We start from the raw sequence: 21,206 nt of genomic DNA on the forward strand, positions 1-21,206 counted from the left end.
GAAATACACTTTAATGCAGAACTAGTGAGGCAACTCACATGAACTGTGTTGGGTTTTTGTTTACATTCAGCTAAACTCTTTATCTGCGATGTTGCTTATGAATACGCTAGGCTGTTTGTCACAAGGTCCACAATAACATATGGTCATTGAATCGTAAGAAAATACACACACAAATACTATTGATATTACACATAATCACAATAATTCATGCTGGGTTTTCCTGTTTATTTTACACAGAAAGTTATGGATATTTTCATGCTCTGTTCTTTATGCAACGTGGTGTGATGGACAAAAACATAAAATCACACAAAATACGGCATGTGGGCTCCACCAATAACAAAGAGTAGAGAAACAAGGGTTAAGTGAGTGTAAGAAGTCAAATATTGTAAGAATCTTTTAATTGTCTCACAACAATGCATCTATTGTTCATTATCAGAAAGAAGCTGAAATAATAATAAAGGTGAATCATTCAATTTTCAATTTAAGAAGCAGTAACATGAAAGGGAACATTTAACATATGAAAAGCATGTCAACATGTGTAATCTCCAAAATAAAAGTAGCTTTGATTTCTGCTGCTTAGCATGTTCTTCATCTTTGCTTATTGAATTATGCATGTTTCATGCCATTTTCTTATACATCTGATAGGTTATGTGTTCAGATTGTTGCTACTGTTATTTTAACCTAGTTTTAATTTATAGTTCCAGTCCTTCAACTCATTTCTTTCACTGTTCTACATTGCTTTTTATCTTCAAGACATGGACAAGTTAAAGGAGGTAAGTAGAACAGTTCTGTTTCTGATTTTAAAAAGTAGTTTATACTTTGTACATATAATGGTTAAAAATAGATATGATGTGTGTGGTAAAAATTATGGTGATTTGACTTAAAACTTTGAATTAAGGAGTTTCCGTGTAACTATGGTTATCATGTGTCAAATACAAACATTTATGAATCTAGTTTTAAACCTGAGATGTAGAGTTTACATGTTACTAGCACTATTTGATAACTCTCAGGTAAAATGTAAAAACAGTTTACTGGCAGTCCAGTATTGTTGAAGAAAAATATTAGGGTGTTTTTACTTTAATAGGTTGTTACTAGTTGCAATGTAAATTTATCTAGTGTTAAACTACATCTGTGTGATATATAGCAAAAGACAGATTCCTTATATTAAACTTATACCTTCTCCTCTTAATGTGTAACTAGTGATATAAAAGTGTGGCATGTGGTATTACAGCTTTTACTTTTCAGCAATTGGCTGTTTTGCTTATCACGAGACAAGTAGTGGGAAACATCAAAGAATCTCTTCTCCCTTTCCTATCTGAGTCTTTGAAACTTGCCAAACTTGGGGCAAGATCCGTTTCGACACCCAAGACCAACGAGCAGAAAACAGTTCCCGAGACGAGAAGCCTAAAACCAGATGAACATGAAGTTTTGGACAGACATGCCCAGGAAGATGACAAGAGTGAAACTTTGTTAAAGAATAAGCTCACTCAAGCTGAAGTTGAAAGTTCTATGTACAAGGTAGAAAATAGCTCTTGAAATTGTAGTTAAGTGATGTCTTGTAATGATTTTTATAAGGTTGAATAAGGAACATTTGAATACTGTATTAACAAAGCTATTGGTACATTGTGCCATCAGATGTTGGACATCACTTATGGTATGTTTACCATCAGACATGTACGTATCAGATGTTGGACATCACTTATGGTATGTGTACCATCAGACATGTACATATCAGATGTTGGACATCACTTATGGTATGTGTACCATCAGACATGTAGTATCAGATATTGGACATCACTTATGGTATGTGTACCATCAGACATGTACGTATCAGATATTGGACATCACTTATGGTATGTGTACCATCAGACATGCGTATCAGATATTGGACATCACTTATGGTATGTGTACCATCAGACATGTACGTATCAGATGTTGGTCATCACTTATGGTATGTGTACCATCAGACATGTACGTATCAGATGTTGGTCATCACTTATGGTATGTGTACCATCAGACATGTACGTATCAGATGTTGGTCATCACTTATGGTATGTGTACCATCAGATATGTACGTATCAGATGTTGGACATCACTTATGGTATGTATACCATCAGACATGTGCTTCTCAGATGTTGGTCATCACTTATGGTATGTGTACCATCAGATGTTGGACATCACGGTACGTGTACCATCAGACTTGTGCTTACCAGGTGTTGAACATCACTTATGGTACGTGTACCATCAGATGTGTATGTATCGGATGTTGGACATCACTTATGGTATATGTGCCATAAGACATATGCTCACCAGATGCTGGACATCGTATATGTGGTCAGGGTTTGCATAGTACCAGCAGTGCCAGGCTCAAGTGCTGGTACTCAAGCATCTCTAATAATATTATTTGAGAAATTAGAAATTCAAGTATTCTTTCCAGAATTGTCGATTATCTGTAAGCCCCTGTGGTGTGATGACTATGTCTATGAATCATTTGAAACTTGTCTTCCTATTTGTTATAAACTTAATGCCTCAGAATATTTATTAGCAAATTCTAAATTAGAGCATGTGGACACAGGTATGGAAGTGTTTTCTGAATATTCATTGGTTGCTCTTTTATCCCATAAAATTAAAGAATATAAAAATATAGCTTCATAATACTGATAACAAAATTACAGAGAATATATTACGTTACATTTTACAGTTTTATAATTTTCTTGGGGGTGGACAGAAGAGGAAACGGCACAAGAACAAATTCTCACATTAGGAGAATTTGAGGTTGTTTTTAAATATTTCCCTACACATTTAAGAACTTGAAACTTGAAGAGTATTAAAATTTGATTTATTATCTGTGATTTGATGTCAGATACATATACCGTAAAAATAAACTAGTTTAACTGAATTTTGAATGTCACATGTGCAGTGTGACCTGCCTGCCTGCTTAGGGTTAATCATGCATGCACTTGCCTAAAGTGCAGTCAGTCACGTAGGAACATTCACGTTCTCTTCCAGCGTGTGGGAGTTGCAGATTTCCCATATCTCTTGCTGTTGCTAACTTTCACAGTGAGGTTTGCATATCAACTGAAGTATGAACTCAAAAGTACCAGAAGAAACAATTATAATTCTGTGAAAAGTGAATCTGAAATGCAAGAGGAAGCATTATGTCAGAACTCTGAAGATGGGACATATGATAACAGATATTATTCTTAACTTATGATATACTATAAACCAGTACAGGTGGTGATGGCCCATGCTGGATGTCAAGTACTGCTGATACCAGTACTGGCACTGACTCCAAACCCTTGTGGTACATGTATCACAAGGCATTTGTTTATCTATACCACAAATAGAGAGAGATATAAAATATAAAGTATTTCAAAAAAACAAAAGTAATTATTATGTAACAGTTTAAGTCTGTGAAAATTGAAGAAACATGACTGTTACTCATAGCTGAATTTTATTCTATAACAGCTGGAGAAATTTCACTGGTTGTGCTGATTACCGTAAATATTTACCCACATATAAATCGAGAACTAAACCTAAGTAAGAAATAGAGCTATTACACTCATACTCTGTGTATTAGTTGAAGGAAGGGTTTGAAAATAAAACTTTGCCTTTTAATAAATGTTTAATTTTAGGTAAATATTATCCTCAAAATATCACAGTTTCCTCTGAAGCTAAAGTCTTCTGTATTTGTTTTGTCTTTAGAAGGTATTAAGACTCACCCATGGGTTTTCTCCTAAACTTTTCAATGCTGTGTTTTAAAGAAATAAAGGATACTATGGAAGCTTACTTAACATTATCATATTAATTAAAAGACTTACAACTTGTAATAAACTTTTATTGTTTACCATCACTTTCCACAAGCATGTAAAACTCTTTATCTTCGCATTACAAGTCATCTGTATCAGCACGTGAGGTTGTATCAGCGTGAATATTTTCTGTGTCATTCTGTTTTATTAAGGAATTGTTTATAAACAGCAAACAAATAGTTGCATAAAGCTAATATCAGGGCACTTAGAAATAAGATGAAAGAAAAAATTTATAAAACAAATGTTGTAGATTTTGTTCCACATGTATAAATTGAGGGTAGAACTTATCAAAGAAAAATCACAGCCTAAAGGAGTGACTTATACACGAGCTTATACAGTTAGTTATCTTTAAATTTTTGTCATTAAAGTTGTTCAGAGTTTGATGCTTTTTGATAAAGAAAATGAATGAGCAGATGTACAGCTGTAAGAAAATGACTTTCAGTTCTTACAAAGCGACACAATTATTGATTTTGAGATTAACTGTGATGTTTGTTTTACTTTTTGAGTGTCTTATTTTTACAAAATAATGAATTATGAAAATTGAGGGGTTACGGATTGAGATATGGTTCAAAATTCATTTCTGAACTTTCAAAACAGAGATTAATAAAAGTGAAATGAAAAATTTTCTCTTGAAATTTCTTTGATTCTGTTATGTCCTGTAACAGTTTAATCCATGACATAGGATATTTATGTTTTATCAGTTCTATTACCAGTTTAAACTTTGTTAAATATTTCAATAAATGTTTAATCTCCATATCCATGCTTGTACCTGAATAATGTATTTTTATAACATGACTGTGACTGTCAGTATGAAGGCACTTTTGAAGATTACCTGGAGATGTTCATCCAGTTTGGATACGTCATTTTATTCAGTTCAGCTTTCCCCTTGGCAGCCTTCTGTGCTCTTCTTAACAACGTCATAGAGATACGTAGCGATGCTTTCAAACTCTGCGTGATCTTCCAACGGCCGTTTGGACAGCGGTGTGAAAATATTGGGAGCTGGCAAGTAGGTCATATTTTGTGTTTATAACGTACAATAAACACGTCTAATTTACTTATAATTCATACTTGTGAGATATTAACATGTTAAAATAACTTGGGAGATTTCCTTCATGAAACACTGTGGCACTAACTGGTGGAGAAAAAATTCTATATCTTAGAAAATGTGACAGGACTTTTGTCAGTTTTAATTTTATACTGATTGATATGTTTGGTCAAGGTCAGCAGAATGTTTGTATGAATTAGGCCTCAAAACTATTCAAGATTCATAGAGACATTTGGTTCATAGGTTTTGTAATTTAGTTGCCAGTTAGAACTCTATATGTGATTCCAGTTATCCAGTAAGGTGTTTCATTAATACCCAAACAGGTGTAATTAGTTTACTGATGGTAAGTACAGACTTGGATTATTACTTTCTGTGTTATTTTAAAATGATAAATTGCTTCTGATAATGTCTTTTAGTTGTGATGTCTTGCACCTTCTGTCAGAATAGTGATGTGACATAGATTTACTTGTTATTAAACTTACATGGTTACTTGGTAAGGATGTGAACTGTCATGTGTAATGCACAATTCAAACTTTATTTTAAACTGTGTGGTGATACGTCAAAAACAGTGCAAGTTTTTTTAAGATGTACATGTCATCTTTTAGGACGCAATGGAACTGATGGGTGTGATAGCAGTAACAGTTAACTGTGCACTGATTGGTATGTCAGGTCAAGTTCAAAGAATGTTTCCTTCAATGTCCACTAGTGGCACCATACTTCTGATAATTGTATTAGAGGTACGTGTATACATGAATTAAAGTTTACTGAAACTCTACATAATATTTTGTGTAAGACAAGAATAACAGAACGTAATTCATTAACTTTACGGTTTTGTCCAGACTGCCACAAAAATCTTTCATTACTTTGCCTTCTTCAGTTTTCCATTGCAGCTAGTTGTAAACTTTCTATAAGGTGAAGTGAAAGAGTGGTCTTGCTGGGGTAGAATAATGGAGACTTTAAATGACAGTACGTGATTTGTACAAGTTTTGTCTTAAATATGTTTTGCTTAAGTAACCTTGTTTTCATATACTCTGATACTTAAGAGTTTTGGTAATGTAGTATTCAACAAATTATATATCAACAAATACAACAAAGTGTCTTTTTCTTTTTAGTTGTTTTCTTCCTTCTCTGTGTACAGGCCAGAAGGCTCTGAATGGCTGTTAAAACTGTCAGTAATAGTAAAATGAATAATATTAATTAAGTTTTCCAAATCAGATGCCATAAAAACAGTGGAAAGTTTTAGAAGTGTATTCATATCCCAGTATTCATATTCCATTCTTGACATTCTTTGTAGCATATTATCTTAGCTTTGAAGTTTGGTATAGCCTACGCTATACCTGATGTTCCACACTGGGTAGCGACAGAGATGGCCAAAGTAGAGTTCCAGCGTCGAGAAGCTACCAAGGTATTTTTTTTATCGTGTAATTAAACAGAAAATTGTACATAAAAACATTTCTAGTGAGTTATGAAAACCAGTAATTTTTCTTTCAGTGTGCTTATATTTCTTACATAATTCTCTTGTACTGTTATTTAGTCAGTCAAGTAAATAGGGTGGCTCTGTGCTCATTTAAATTCACTATTATGTACATCAGCAACTTATTCAGTGTGAAAATATTAACCAAATGATTAAATTAGTAAAAATAAGCTTATACCTCAAATAACCAGGCTTCAAGGCTTTGCAGTTTAATTTGTTAAAAAGTGCCATAAGCAGTTTATGATAAGTTAACCCTTTATGTCAGTTTTTAGAGCACTCACCTGATCTGCAAGAAGCTCAAATATGAGACAGAGAAGTAATAAAAGAAATTCTTACTTACAGCCAGAAAAACTGATGCTCAATGTTGGGTGATAAGGCCCATGGCGGGATCTTGTGTGAGGGGAGAAGACTGTGTTAATATGTATTGTTAGAAAGGATTTTCTCAGCTCGTAGAGCACTTGCTTGTCGACTGTTTTGGGTTTGATTTTGAGTCAAGGGACTTGAACTTTGACAAGATAAATTAGCATCTGAAATTAAGTAATTAGGTGATGTGAATGACCTTGTTTATGAGAGAAGGCTGTGGTACCTTGAGTCCTTAAAACTGATGTTGTACCTTGAGTCCTTAAAACTGATGTGGTGTTAATTCTCTATTTCAACTTGTACAACATTCATTGAAATAACTACAGAGGGACAGTTGACTTTTAACTTCTACACCATGTTTTTCACAGCAGTTCTTATGCTGCTGTAAAATAAGTAATTTCATAACTTAAACATTTACAATGTAACATAAGTCTCTGTTTAAAGCTGTGTAAAAGATTAACTTTGCTATTTGAATATTTTACCCTGAACAAACAGTGAGTAAATATATTATCTACAAAAAACCATCCATTTCTGAAGCTTCCTTTCTTTCCTGTGTAGCGACTACAGAGCTCAACAGTTCTGTCAGATAAATATAAGGCTGAAAATTCATCAAAGTCTAGCAGTGTTCCAGAACCTCAAGAAGAAAGAGCTACTTCAGCTCAGAAAATAAGGGATTCTTCTCAGGTTGAATCTGGTGTCTCTGGTCAGGATCACAAACATACTAACACGGTCTGGCGAACGTTGAGGATGCTGCTTGCCAGACAGAATTCTTGATAAACCAGAGTGTACAAACTGTGGTAGAGAAACGTAGAACTGTAAGTTTCTGTGGAGATAGCCATTTGGAAAACTTAGTTGAAGACAGCGAGAAAGCTGTAAATGTGTTACTTTGTGGCAATTCTGAGAGTGATCAAAACCACACGGATGTGGAGGACAAGGATCAAAAAGTGGACCAGAAGGATGAAGGTGATGATGCTGACCCTGGAAGTACACAGACCTCATCTCACAGGACAAGAGTTCCTTCTCCTTGTGGACTGGAGCTACAACCTGGGTCTCCTGTTCTTCTCCTCAAGAGGAAAGAAAAATCAGGCAAAAAGGAGAGCTTGTGTTCAGATGCTTCTGTAACCTCACATCAAAAGAATGTAGAGTTGGATGAACGGCCCATCTTGGCTGTAGAAACTCAGGAAATACAAGTTAAAGAAAAGTCTGGTCGTCATAAGTTTAGTCTGTCCCATCTTCGTCTTATAAAGAAGTCAGAATCACAGGACTCTGAATCCTCATCTCCTTCACCATCCTCTGGTCCATCACTTGGTGAAAATCCCCACAGCAGCCCCAGTAAAACTATGAATGGAAAGAAATCCTTAAAATTTCCAACACTTAAAAGAAAAAAGCATCCATTTCCACACTCCTCTTCTCTTGATGTACCTGGAAATTGGAATACCAGCCAGTCCGAACAAGATCCTGACGTCTCTGGCCCCTCAGAGTTTCCTCCCCAAAGATGGAAAAGCTTTTGTTTTCCCAAATGAAAAAAGATGGAAAGTCTGAAGCTGTTATCATAATTCATTCAGTTCAAGTAGACAGTTTCTCAGTAACATCCTGACTCAAGAGGACAATCATGTGGGAGGTAATTGAGGGGTCCAACTTTCAGTGTACCTTGTTTTATCCCACAGTTTCATATTTCTGAAATTACTGATGCATTGTGAGGATATATATGGTTTTGTTATGTAAAGTGTAATTTGGAAAAAATTCAAGTTCTTAACATTCATAGCTTTATAACCCTTTTCCTTTTAAAATATTAACTATTTATGATGTTGTTTTAAATTTGTCACTTTTTCTCTACAGTCGGTTGATGGCATGACGTTCTCTTTTAAGTGAACGGATGGTAAATAGTTTGAAGTAAATCTGGTAGGAGACCTAGTCATATGACATTTTACAGACATCAGGTTGATTGTGATATGGTCTCTTCATGCTGTTTCTATCATGATGTGTGTTAGCTCACTGTTAAACATGATTAGTGGGCTTTTCCAGTGATATCTAGTGTAAAAGAAATCAATTTTGGTTGTGAAATATTGTTCAAATTTTCATATTTTTATGCAAGGCATGTGCAGTTTGACCCATGTATGTAAAATACATAACGTACTTAAGAGGTAATAGAAAACCTCGGGTACCATCAAAAGATACCTTTTTCATGTACTTAAGAGGTAATAGAAAACCTCGGGTACCATCAAAGGATACCTTTTTCAGTGAAAATTATGAACCACACATCCAGTAATGATTCAGTACTTTTTACCTCCAAAATTATCACTCATTTTATAGGTTTCTGCCAGGGCTTCCATAATTTAATTATGACCTTTGTGTGTAGTGGGTCATAAAATGACCAGTAATTACTTTTTATTATTTCAATGCAAGGTTAACTATGGTTTTATTTTCTATGTTAAGGTGGGAGCTAAAATGTCGGGTGTGACATCTAATAACCATACTTAATTCTTTTCAATAATTTCAATAAAATTGTTATGTTCCTGAGGTTATAAAAAAGAAGTTTTACTTTCTATTTTAGTTTCTCATGGTTTAAATAATTATTTTTTATTTTATAAACTGCCATTAATATTCTCCCATTTGGGGAGATGAACGTTTGACATCATCAAGACAGTGATTAGTACATTATCTTCTGTGTCTGGTATTTGACTTCATCAAGACAGTTAATAGTACATTATCTCCTGTGTCTGGTGATTGACTTCATCAAGACAGTTATTAGTACATTATCTTCTGTGTCTGGTGTTTGACTTCATCAAGACAGTTATTAGTACATTATCTTCTGTGTCTGGTGTTTGGCTTCATCAAGACAGTTGTTAGTACAATATCTTCTGTGTCTGGTGTTTGACTTCATCAAGACAGTTATTAGTACATTATCTTCTGTGTCTGGTGTTTGACCTCATCAAGACAGTTATTAGTACATTATCTTCTGTGTCTGGTGTTTGACTTCATCAAGACAGTTATTAGTACATTATCTTCTGTGTCTGGTGTTTGACTTCATCAAGACAGTTATTAGTACATTATCTTCTGTGTCTGGTGTTTGACTTCATCAAGACAGTTATTAGTACATTATCTTCTGTGTCTGGTGTTTGACTTCATCAAGACAGTTATTAGTACATTATCTTCTGTGTCTGGTGTTTGACTTCATCAAGACAGTTATTAGTACATTATCTTCTGTGTCTGGTGTTTGACTTCATCAAGACAGTGATTAGTACATTATCTTCTGTGTTTGGTGTTTGACTTCATCAAGACAGTTATTAGTACATTATCTCCTGTGTCTGGTGTTTGACTTCATCAAGACAGTGATTAGTACATTATCTTCTGTGTCTGGTGTTTGACTTCATCAAGACAGTTATTAGTACATTATCTTCTGTGTCTGGTGTTTGACTTCATCAAGACAGTTATTAGTACATTATCTTCTGTGTCTGGTGTTTGACTTCATCAAGACAGTGATTAGTACATTATCTTCTGTGTCTGGTGTTTGACTTCATCAAGACAGTTATTAGTACATTATCTTCTGTGTCTGGTGTTTGACTTCATCAAGACAGTTATTAGTACATTATCTCCTGTGTCTGGTGTTTGACTTCATCAAGACAGTTATTAGTACATTATCTTCTGTGTCTGGTGTTTGACTTCATCAAGACAGTTATTAGTACATTATCTTCTGTGTCTGGTGTTTGACTTCATCAAGACAGTTATTAGTACATTATCTTCTGTGTCTGGTGTTTGACTTCATCAAGACAGTGATTAGTACATTATCTTCTGTGTCTGGTGTTTGACCTCATCAAGACAGTGATTAGTACATTATCTTCTGTGTCTGGTGTTTGACTTCATCAAGACAGTTATTAGTACATTATCTCCTGTGTCTGGTGTTTGACTTCATCAAGACAGTTATTAGTACATTATCTTCTGTGTCTCGTCTTTGACTTCATCAAGACAGCTATTAGTACATTATCTCCTGTGTCTGGTGTTTGACTTCATCAAGACAGTTATTAGTACATTATCTCCTGTGTCTGGTGTTTGACTTCATCAAGACAGTTATTAGTACATTATCTTCTGTGTCTGGTGTTTGACTTCATCAAGACAGTTATTAGTACATTATCTCCTGTGTTTGACTTCATCAAGGTTATTAGTACATTATCTCCTGTGTCTGGTGTTTGACTTCATCAAGACAGTTATTAGTACATTATCTTCTGTGTCTGGTGTTTGACTTCATCAAGACAGTTATTAGTACATTATCTCCTGTGTCTGGTGTTTGACTTCATCAAGACAGTTATTAGTACATTATCTCCTGTGTCTGGTGTTTGACTTCATCAAGACAGTTATTAGTACATTATCTCCTGTGTCTGGTGTTTGACTTCATCAAGACAGTTATTAGTACATTATCTTCTGTGTCTGGTGTTTGACTTCATCAAGACAGTTATTAGTACATTATCTTCTGTGTCTGGTGTTTGACTTCATCAAGACAGTTATTAGTACATTATCTTCTGTGTCTGGTGTTTGACTTCATCAAGACAGTTATTAGTACATTATCTTCTGTGTCTGGTGTTTGACTTCATCAAGACAGTTATTAGTACATTATCTCCTGTGTCTGGTGTTTGACTTCATCAAGACAGTTATTAGTACATTATCTTCTGTGTCTGGTGTTTGACTTCATCAAGACAGTGATTAGTACATTATCTTCTGTGTCTGGTGTTTGACTTCATCAAGACAGTTATTAGTACATTATCTCCTGTGTCTGGTGTTTGACTTCATCTGTGTCTGGTGTTTGACTTCATCAAGACAGTTATTAGTACATTATCTCCAGTGTCTGGTGTTTGACTTCATCAAGACAGTTATTAGTACATTATCTCCTGTGTCTGGTGTTTGACTTCATCAAGACAGTTATTAGTACATTATCTCCTGTGTCTGGTGTTTGACTTCATCAAGACAGTTATTAGTACATTATCTTCTGTGTCTGGTGTTTGACTTCATCAAGACAGTTATTAGTACATTATCTTCTGTGTCTGGTGTTTGACTTCATCAAGACAGTTATTAGTACATTATCTTCTGTGTCTGGTGTTTGACTTCATCAAGACAGTTATTAGTACATTATCTCCTGTGTCTGGTGTTTGACTTCATCAAGACAGTTATTAGTACATTATCTCCTGTGTCTGGTGTTTGACTTCATCAAGACAGTTATTAGTACATTATCTCCTGTGTCTGGTGTTTGACTTCATCAAGACAGTTATTAGTACATTATCTTCTGTGTCTGGTGTTTGACTTCATCAAGACAGTTATTAGTACATTATCTTCTGTGTCTGGTGTTTGACATCAAGACAGTTATTAGTACATTCTTCTGTGTCTGGTGTTTGACTTCATCAAGACAGTTATTAGTACATTATCTTCTGTGTCTGGTGTTTGACTTCATCAAGACAGTTATTAGTACATTATCTTCTGTGTCTGGTGTTTGACTTCATCAAGACAGTTATTAGTACATTATCTTCTGTGTCTGGTGTTTGACTTCATCAAGACAGTTATTAGTACATTATCTTCTGTGTCTGGTGTTTGACTTCATCAAGACAGTTATTAGTACATTATCTTCTGTGTCTGGTGTTTGACTTCATCAAGACAGTTATTAGTACATTATCTTCTGTGTCTGGTGTTTGACTTCATCAAGACAGTTATTAGTACATTATCTCCTGTGTCTGGTGTTTGACTTCATCAAGACAGTTATTAGTACATTATCTCCTGTGTCTGGTGTTTGACTTCATCAAGACAGTTATTAGTACATTATCTCCTGTGTCTGGTGTTTGACTTCATCAAGACAGTTATTAGTACATTATCTCCTGTGTCTGGTGTTTGACTTCATCAAGACAGTTATTAGTACATTATCTCCTGTGTCTGGTGTTTGACTTCATCAAGACAGTTATTAGTACATTATCTCCTGTGTCTGGTGTTTGACTTCATCAAGACAGTTATTAGTACATTATCTCCTGTGTCTGGTGTTTGACTTCATCAAGACAGTTATTAGTACATTATCTCCTGTGTCTGGTGTTTGACTTCATCAAGACAGTTATTAGTACATTATCTCCTGTGTCTGGTGTTTGACTTCATCAAGACAGTTATTAGTACATTATCTTCTGTGTCTGGTGTTTGACTTCATCAAGACAGTTATTAGTACATTATCTTCTGTGTCTGGTGTTTGACTTCATCAAGACAGTTATTAGTACATTATCTTCTGTGTCTGGTGTTTGACTTCATCAAGACAGTTATTAGTACATTATCTCCTGTGTCTGGTGTTTGACTTCATCAAGACAGTTATTAGTACATTATCTCCTGTGTCTGGTGTTTGACTTCATCAAGACAGTTATTAGTACATTATCTCCTGTGTCTGGTGTTTGACTTCATCAAGACAGTTATTAGTACATTATCTCCTGTGTCTGGTGTTTGACTTCATCAAGACAGTTATTAGTACATTATCTTCTGTGTCTGGTGTTTGACTTCATCAAGACAGTTATTAGTACATTATCTTCTGTGTCTGGTGTTTGACTTCATCAAGACAGTTATTAGTACATTATCTTCTGTGTCTGGTGTTTGACTTCATCAAGACAGTTATTAGTACATTATCTTCTGTGTCTGGTGTTTGACTTCATCAAGACAGTTATTAGTACATTATCTCCTGTGTCTGGTGTTTGACTTCATCAAGACAGTTATTAGTACATTATCTCCTGTGTCTGGTGTTTGACTTCATCAAGACAGTTATTAGTACATTATCTCCTGTGTCTGGTGTTTGACTTCATCAAGACAGTTATTAGTACATTATCTCCTGTGTCTGGTGTTTGACTTCATCAAGACAGTTATTAGTACATTATCTCTCTGTGTCTGGTGTTTGACTTCATCAAGACAGTTATTAGTACATTATCTCCTGTGTCTGGTGTTTGACTTCATCAAGACAGTTATTAGTACATTATCTTCTGTGTCTGGTGTTTGACTTCATCAAGACAGTTATTAGTACATTATCTTCTGTGTCTGGTGTTTGACTTCATCAAGACAGTTATTAGTACATTATCTTCTGTGTCTGGTGTTTGACTTCATCAAGACAGTTATTAGTACATTATCTTCTGTGTCTGGTGTTTGACTTCATCAAGACAGTTATTAGTACATTATCTTCTGGTGTCTTCATCAAGACAGTGTTTGACTTCATCAAGACAGTTATTAGTACATTATCTTCTGTGTCTGGTGTTTGACTTCATCAAGACAGTTATTAGTACATTATCTTCTGTGTCTGGTGTTTGACTTCATCAAGACAGTTATTAGTACATTATCTCCTGTGTCTGGTGTTTGACTTCATCAAGACAGTTATTAGTACATTATCTCCTGTGTCTGGTGTTTGACTTCATCAAGACAGTTATTAGTACATTATCTCCTGTGTCTGGTGTTTGACTTCATCAAGACAGTTATTAGTACATTATCTCCTGTGTCTGGTGTTTGACTTCATCAAGACAGTTATTAGTACATTATCTCCTGTGTCTGGTGTTTGACTTCATCAAGACAGTTATTAGTACATTATCTCTTGTGTCTGGTGTTTGACTTCATCAAGACAGTTATTAGTACATTATCTCCTGTGTCTGGTGTTTGACTTCATCAAGACAGTTATTAGTACATTATCTCCTGTGTCTGGTGTTTGACTTCATCAAGACAGTTATTAGTACATTATCTCCTGTGTCTGGTGTTTGACTTCATCAAGACAGTTATTAGTACATTATCTCCTGTGTCTGGTGTTTGACTTCATCAAGACAGTTATTAGTACATTATCTTCTGTGTCTGGTGTTTGACTTCATCAAGACAGTTATTAGTACATTATCTTCTGTGTCTGGTGTTTGACTTCATCAAGACAGTTATTAGTACATTATCTTCTGTGTCTGGTGTTTGACTTCATCAAGACAGTTATTAGTACATTATCTCCTGTGTCTGGTGTTTGACTTCATCAAGACAGTTATTAGTACATTATCTTCTGTGTCTGGTGTTTGACTTCATCAAGACAGTTATTAGTACATTATCTTCTGTGTCTGGTGTTTGACTTCATCAAGACAGTTATTAGTACATTATCTCCTGTGTCTGGTGTTTGACTTCATCAAGACAGTTATTAGTACATTATCTTCTGTGTCTGGTGTTTGACTTCATCAAGACAGTTATTAGTACATTATCTCCTGTGTCTGGTGTTTGACTTCATCAAGACAGTTATTAGTACATTATCTCCTGTGTCTGGTGTTTGACTTCATCAAGACAGTTATTAGTACATTATCTTCTGTGTCTGGTGTTTGACTTCATCAAGACAGTTATTAGTACATTATCTCCTGTGTCTGGTGTTTGACTTCATCAAGACAGTTATTAGTACATTATCTTCTGTGTCTGGTGTTTGACTTCATCAAGACAGTTATTAGTACATTATCTCCTGTGTCTGGTGTTTGACTTCATCAAGACAGTTATTAGTACATTATCTCCTGTGTCTGGTGTTTGACTTCATCAAGACAGTTATTAGTACATTATCTTCTGTGTCTGGTGTTTGACTTCATCAAGACAGTTATTAGTACATTATCTTCTGTGTCTGGTGTTTGACTTCATCAAGACAGTTATTAGTACATTATCTTCTGTGTCTGGTGTTTGACTTCATCAAGACAGTTATTAGTACATTATCTTCTGTGTCTGGTGTTTGACTTCATCAAGACAGTTATTAGTACATTATCTCCTGTGTCTGGTGTTTGACTTCATCAAGACAGTTATTAGTACATTATCTTCTGTGTCTGGTGTTTGACTTCATCAAGACAGTTATTAGTACATTATCTTCTGTGTCTGGTGTTTGACTTCATCAAGACAGTTATTAGTACATTATCTTCTGTGTCTGGTGTTTGACTTCATCAAGACAGTTATTAGTACATTATCTCCTGTGTCTGGTGTTTGACTTCATCAAGACAGTTATTAGTACATTATCTCCTGTGTCTGGTGTTTGACTTCATCAAGACAGTTATTAGTACATTATCTCCTGTGTCTGGTGTTTGACTTCATCAAGACAGTTATTAGTACATTATCTCCTGTGTCTGGTGTTTGACTTCATCAAGACAGTTATTAGTACATTATCTTCTGTGTCTGGTGTTTGACTTCATCAAGACAGTTATTAGTACATTATCTTCTGTGTCTGGTGTTTGACTTCATCAAGACAGTTATTAGTACATTATCTTCTGTGTCTGGTGTTTGACTTCATCAAGACAGTTATTAGTACATTATCTTCTGTGTCTGGTGTTTGACTTCATCAAGACAGTTATTAGTACATTATCTCCTGTGTCTGGTGTTTGACTTCATCAAGACAGTTATTAGTACATTATCTCCTGTGTCTGGTGTTTGACTTCATCAAGACAGTTATTAGTACATTATCTTCTGTGTCTGGTGTTTGACTTCATCAAGACAGTTATTAGTACATTATCTTCTGTGTCTGGTGTTTGACTTCATCAAGACAGTGATTAGTACATTATCTTCTGTGTCTGGTGTTTGACTTCATCAAGACAGTTATTAGTACATTATCTTCTGTGTCTGGTGTTTGACTTCATCAAGACAGTTATTAGTACATTATCTTCTGTGTCTGGTGTTTGACTTCATCAAGACAGTTATTAGTACATTATCTTCTGTGTCTGGTGTTTGACTTCATCAAGACAGTTATTAGTACATTATCTTCTGTGTCTGGTGTTTGACTTCATCAAGACAGTTATTAGTACATTATCTTCTGTGTCTGGTGTTTGACTTCATCAAGACAGTTATTAGTACATTATCTTCTGTGTCTGGTGTTTGACTTCATCAAGACAGTTATTAGTACATTATCTTCTGTGTCTGGTGTTTGACTTCATCAAGACAGTTATTAGTACATTATCTCTGTGTCTGTGTCTGGTGTTTGACTTCATCAAGACAGTTATTAGTACATTATCTCCTGTGTCTGGTGTTTGACTTCATCAAGACAGTTATTAGTACATTATCTTCTGTGTCTGGTGTTTGACTTCATCAAGACAGTTATTAGTACATTATCTCCTGTGTCTGGTGTTTGACTTCATCAAGACAGTTATTAGTACATTATCTCCTGTGTCTGGTGTTTGACTTCATCAAGACAGTTATTAGTACATTATCTCCTGTGTCTGGTGTTTGACTTCATCAAGACAGTTATTAGTACATTATCTCCTGTGTCTGGTGTTTGACTTCATCAAGACAGTTATTAGTACATTATCTCCTGTGTCTGGTGTTTGACTTCATCAAGACAGTTATTAGTACATTATCTTTTGTGTCTGGTGTTTGACTTCATCAAGACAGTTATTAGTACATTATCTTCTGTGTCTGGTGTTTGACTTCATCAAGACAGTTATTAGTACATTATCTTCTGTGTCTGGTGTTTGACTTCATCAAGACAGTTATTAGTACATTATCTCCTGTGTCTGGTGTTTGACTTCATCAAGACAGTTATTAGTACATTATCTCCTGTGTCTGGTGTTTGACTTCATCAAGACAGTTATTAGTACATTATCTCCTGTGTCTGGTGTTTGACTTCATCAAGACAGTTATTAGTACATTATCTCCTGTGTCTGGTGTTTGACTTCATCAAGACAGTTATTAGTACATTATCTCCTGTGTCTGGTGTTTGACTTCATCAAGACAGTTATTAGTACATTATCTTCTGTGTCTGGTGTTTGACTTCATCAAGACAGTTATTAGTACATTATCTTCTGTGTCTGGTGTTTGACTTCATCAAGACAGTTATTAGTACATTATCTTCTGTGTCTGGTGTTTGACTTCATCAAGACAGTTATTAGTACATTATCTTCTGTGTCTGGTGTTTGACTTCATCAAGACAGTTATTAGTACATTATCTCCTGTGTCTGGTGTTTGACTTCATCAAGACAGTTATTAGTACATTATCTCCTGTGTCTGGTGTTTGACTTCATCAAGACAGTTATTAGTACATTATCTCCTGTGTCTGGTGTTTGACTTCATCAAGACAGTTATTAGTACATTATCTCCTGTGTCTGGTGTTTGACTTCATCAAGACAGTTATTAGTACATTATCTTCTGTGTCTGGTGTTTGACTTCATCAAGACAGTTATTAGTACATTATCTCTGTGTGTCTGGTGTTTGACTTCATCAAGACAGTTATTAGTACATTATCTCCTGTGTCTGGTGTTTGACTTCATCAAGACAGTTATTAGTACATTATCTTCTGTGTCTGGTGTTTGACTTCATCAAGACAGTTATTAGTACATTATCTTCTGTGTCTGGTGTTTGACTTCATCAAGACAGTTATTAGTACATTATCTTCTGTGTCTGGTGTTTGACTTCATCAAGACAGTTATTAGTACATTATCTTCTGTGTCTGGTGTTTGACTTCATCAAGACAGTTATTAGTACATTATCTTCTGTGTCTGGTGTTTGACTTCATCAAGACAGTTATTAGTACATTATCTTCTGTGTCTGGTGTTTGACTTCATCAAGACAGTTATTAGTACATTATCTCTGTGTCTGGTGTTTGACTTCATCAAGACAGTTATTAGTACATTATCTCCTGTGTCTGGTGTTTGACTTCATCAAGACAGTTATTAGTACATTATCTCCTGTGTCTGGTGTTTGACTTCATCAAGACAGTTATTAGTACATTATCTCCTGTGTCTGGTGTTTGACTTCATCAAGACAGTTATTAGTACATTATCTTCTGTGTCTGGTGTTTGACTTCATCAAGACAGTTATTAGTACATTATCTCCTGTGTCTGGTGTTTGACTTCATCAAGACAGTTATTAGTACATTATCTCCTGTGTCTGGTGTTTGACTTCATCAAGACAGTTATTAGTACATTATCTCCTGTGTCTGGTGTTTGACTTCATCAAGACAGTTATTAGTACATTATCTCCTGTGTCTGGTGTTTGACTTCATCAAGACAGTTATTAGTACATTATCTCCTGTGTCTGGTGTTTGACTTCATCAAGACAGTTATTAGTACATTATCTTCTGTGTCTGGTGTTTGACTTCATCAAGACAGTTATTAGTACATTATCTTCTGTGTCTGGTGTTTGACTTCATCAAGACAGTTATTAGTACATTATCTTATCTGTGTCTGGTGTTTGACTTCATCAAGACAGTTATTAGTACATTATCTTCTGTGTCTGGTGTTTGACTTCATCAAGACAGTTATTAGTACATTATCTTCTGTGTCTGGTGTTTGACTTCATCAAGACAGTTATTAGTACATTATCTTCTGTGTCTGGTGTTTGACTTCATCAAGACAGTTATTAGTACATTATCTTCTGTGTCTGGTGTTTGACTTCATCAAGACAGTTATTAGTACATTATCTTCTGTGTCTGGTGTTTGACTTCATCAAGACAGTTATTAGTACATTATCTCCTGTGTCTGGTGTTTGACTTCATCAAGACAGTTATTAGTACATTATCTCCTGTGTCTGGTGTTTGACTTCATCAAGACAGTTATTAGTACATTATCTTCTGTGTCTGGTGTTTGACTTCATCAAGACAGTTATTAGTACATTATCTTCTGTGTCTGGTGTTTGACTTCATCAAGACAGTTATTAGTACATTATCTTCTGTGTCTGGTGTTTGACTTCATCAAGACAGTTATTAGTACATTATCTCCTGTGTCTGGTGTTTGACTTCATCAAGACAGTTATTAGTACATTATCTCCTGTGTCTGGTGTTTGACTTCATCAAGACAGTTATTAGTACATTATCTCCTGTGTCTGGTGTTTGACTTCATCAAGACAGTTATTAGTACATTATCTCCTGTGTCTGGTGTTTGACTTCATCAAGACAGTTATTAGTACATTATCTTCTGTGTCTGGTGTTTGACTTCATCAAGACAGTTATTAGTACATTATCTTCTGTGTCTGGTGTTTGACTTCATCAAGACAGTTATTAGTACATTATCTTCTGTGTCTGGTGTTTGACTTCATCAAGACAGTTATTAGTACATTATCTTCTGTGTCTGGTGTTTGACTTCATCAAGACAGTTATTAGTACATTATCTTCTGTGTCTGGTGTTTGACTTCATCAAGACAGTTATTAGTACATTATCTCCTGTGTCTGGTGTTTGACTTCATCAAGACAGTTATTAGTACATTATCTCCTGTGTCTGGTGTTTGACTTCATCAAGACAGTTATTAGTACATTATCTCCTGTGTCTGGTGTTTGACTTCATCAAGACAGTTATTAGTACATTATCTCCTGTGTCTGGTGTTTGACTTCATCAAGACAGTTATTAGTACATTATCTCCTGTGTCTGGTGTTTGACTTCATCAAGACAGTTATTAGTACATTATCTTCTGTGTCTGGTGTTTGACTTCATCAAGACAGTTATTAGTACATTATCTTCTGTGTCTGGTGTTTGACTTCATCAAGACAGTTATTAGTACATTATCTCCTGTGTCTGGTGTTTGACTTCATCAAGACAGTTATTAGTACATTATCTTCTGTGTCTGGTGTTTGACTTCATCAAGACAGTTATTAGTACATTATCTTCTGTGTCTGGTGTTTGACTTCATCAAGACAGTTATTAGTACATTATCTTCTGTGTCTGGTGTTTGACTTCATCAAGACAGTTATTAGTACATTATCTTCTGTGTCTGGTGTTTGACTTCATCAAGACAGTTATTAGTACATTATCTTCTGTGTCTGGTGTTTGACTTCATCAAGACAGTTATTAGTACATTATCTTCTGTGTCTGGTGTTTGACTTCATCAAGACAGTTATTAGTACATTATCTCCTGTGTCTGGTGTTTGACTTCATCAAGACAGTTATTAGTACATTATCTCCTGTGTCTGGTGTTTGACTTCATCAAGACAGTTATTAGTACATTATCTCCTGTGTCTGGTGTTTGACTTCATCAAGACAGTTAATAGTACATCAAGACAGTTATTAGTACATTATCTCTGTGTCTGGTGTTTGACTTCATCAAGACAGTTATTAGTACATTATCTCCTGTGTCTGGTGTTTGACTTCATCAAGACAGTTATTAGTACATTATCTTCTGTGTCTGGTGTTTGACTTCATCAAGACAGTTATTAGTACATTATCTCTCCTGTGTCTGGTGTTTGACTTCATCAAGACAGTTATTAGTACATTATCTCCTGTGTCTGGTGTTTGACTTCATCAAGACAGTTATTAGTACATTATCTCCTGTGTCTGGTGTTTGACTTCATCAAGACAGTTATTAGTACATTATCTCCTGTGTCTGGTGTTTGACTTCATCAAGACAGTTATTAGTACATTATCTCCTGTGTCTGGTGTTTGACTTCATCAAGACAGTTATTAGTACATTATCTTCTGTGTCTGGTGTTTGACTTCATCAAGACAGTTATTAGTACATTATCTTCTGTGTCTGGTGTTTGACTTCATCAAGACAGTTATTAGTACATTATCTTCTGTGTCTGGTGTTTGACTTCATCAAGACAGTTATTAGTACATTA

The 21,206-nt window shown here is 35.1% G+C and overlaps 1 protein-coding gene across 1 annotated transcript in view; it reads left to right on the plus strand.

The window, feature by feature from the left end:
• LOC143245869 (anoctamin-8-like) overlaps positions 1–8,211 on the plus strand; it is a 53,426-nt gene extending 45,215 nt beyond the window's left edge. The window contains exons 11-17 of the mRNA XM_076492125.1: positions 699–773; positions 1,246–1,518; positions 4,618–4,815; positions 5,460–5,591; positions 6,149–6,259; positions 7,247–7,417; positions 7,471–8,211. Coding sequence (XP_076348240.1) covers positions 699–773; positions 1,246–1,518; positions 4,618–4,815; positions 5,460–5,591; positions 6,149–6,259; positions 7,247–7,417; positions 7,471–8,211 — 1,701 coding nt within the window. The remainder of the gene's footprint in view (positions 1–698; positions 774–1,245; positions 1,519–4,617; positions 4,816–5,459; positions 5,592–6,148; positions 6,260–7,246; positions 7,418–7,470) is intronic.
• The last annotated feature ends 12,995 nt before the right edge of the window (positions 8,212–21,206 follow it).

The sequence above is a fragment of the Tachypleus tridentatus genome, chromosome 3 (assembly GCF_004210375.1).
Source record: "Tachypleus tridentatus isolate NWPU-2018 chromosome 3, ASM421037v1, whole genome shotgun sequence".
NCBI lineage: Eukaryota > Metazoa > Arthropoda > Merostomata > Xiphosura > Limulidae > Tachypleus > Tachypleus tridentatus.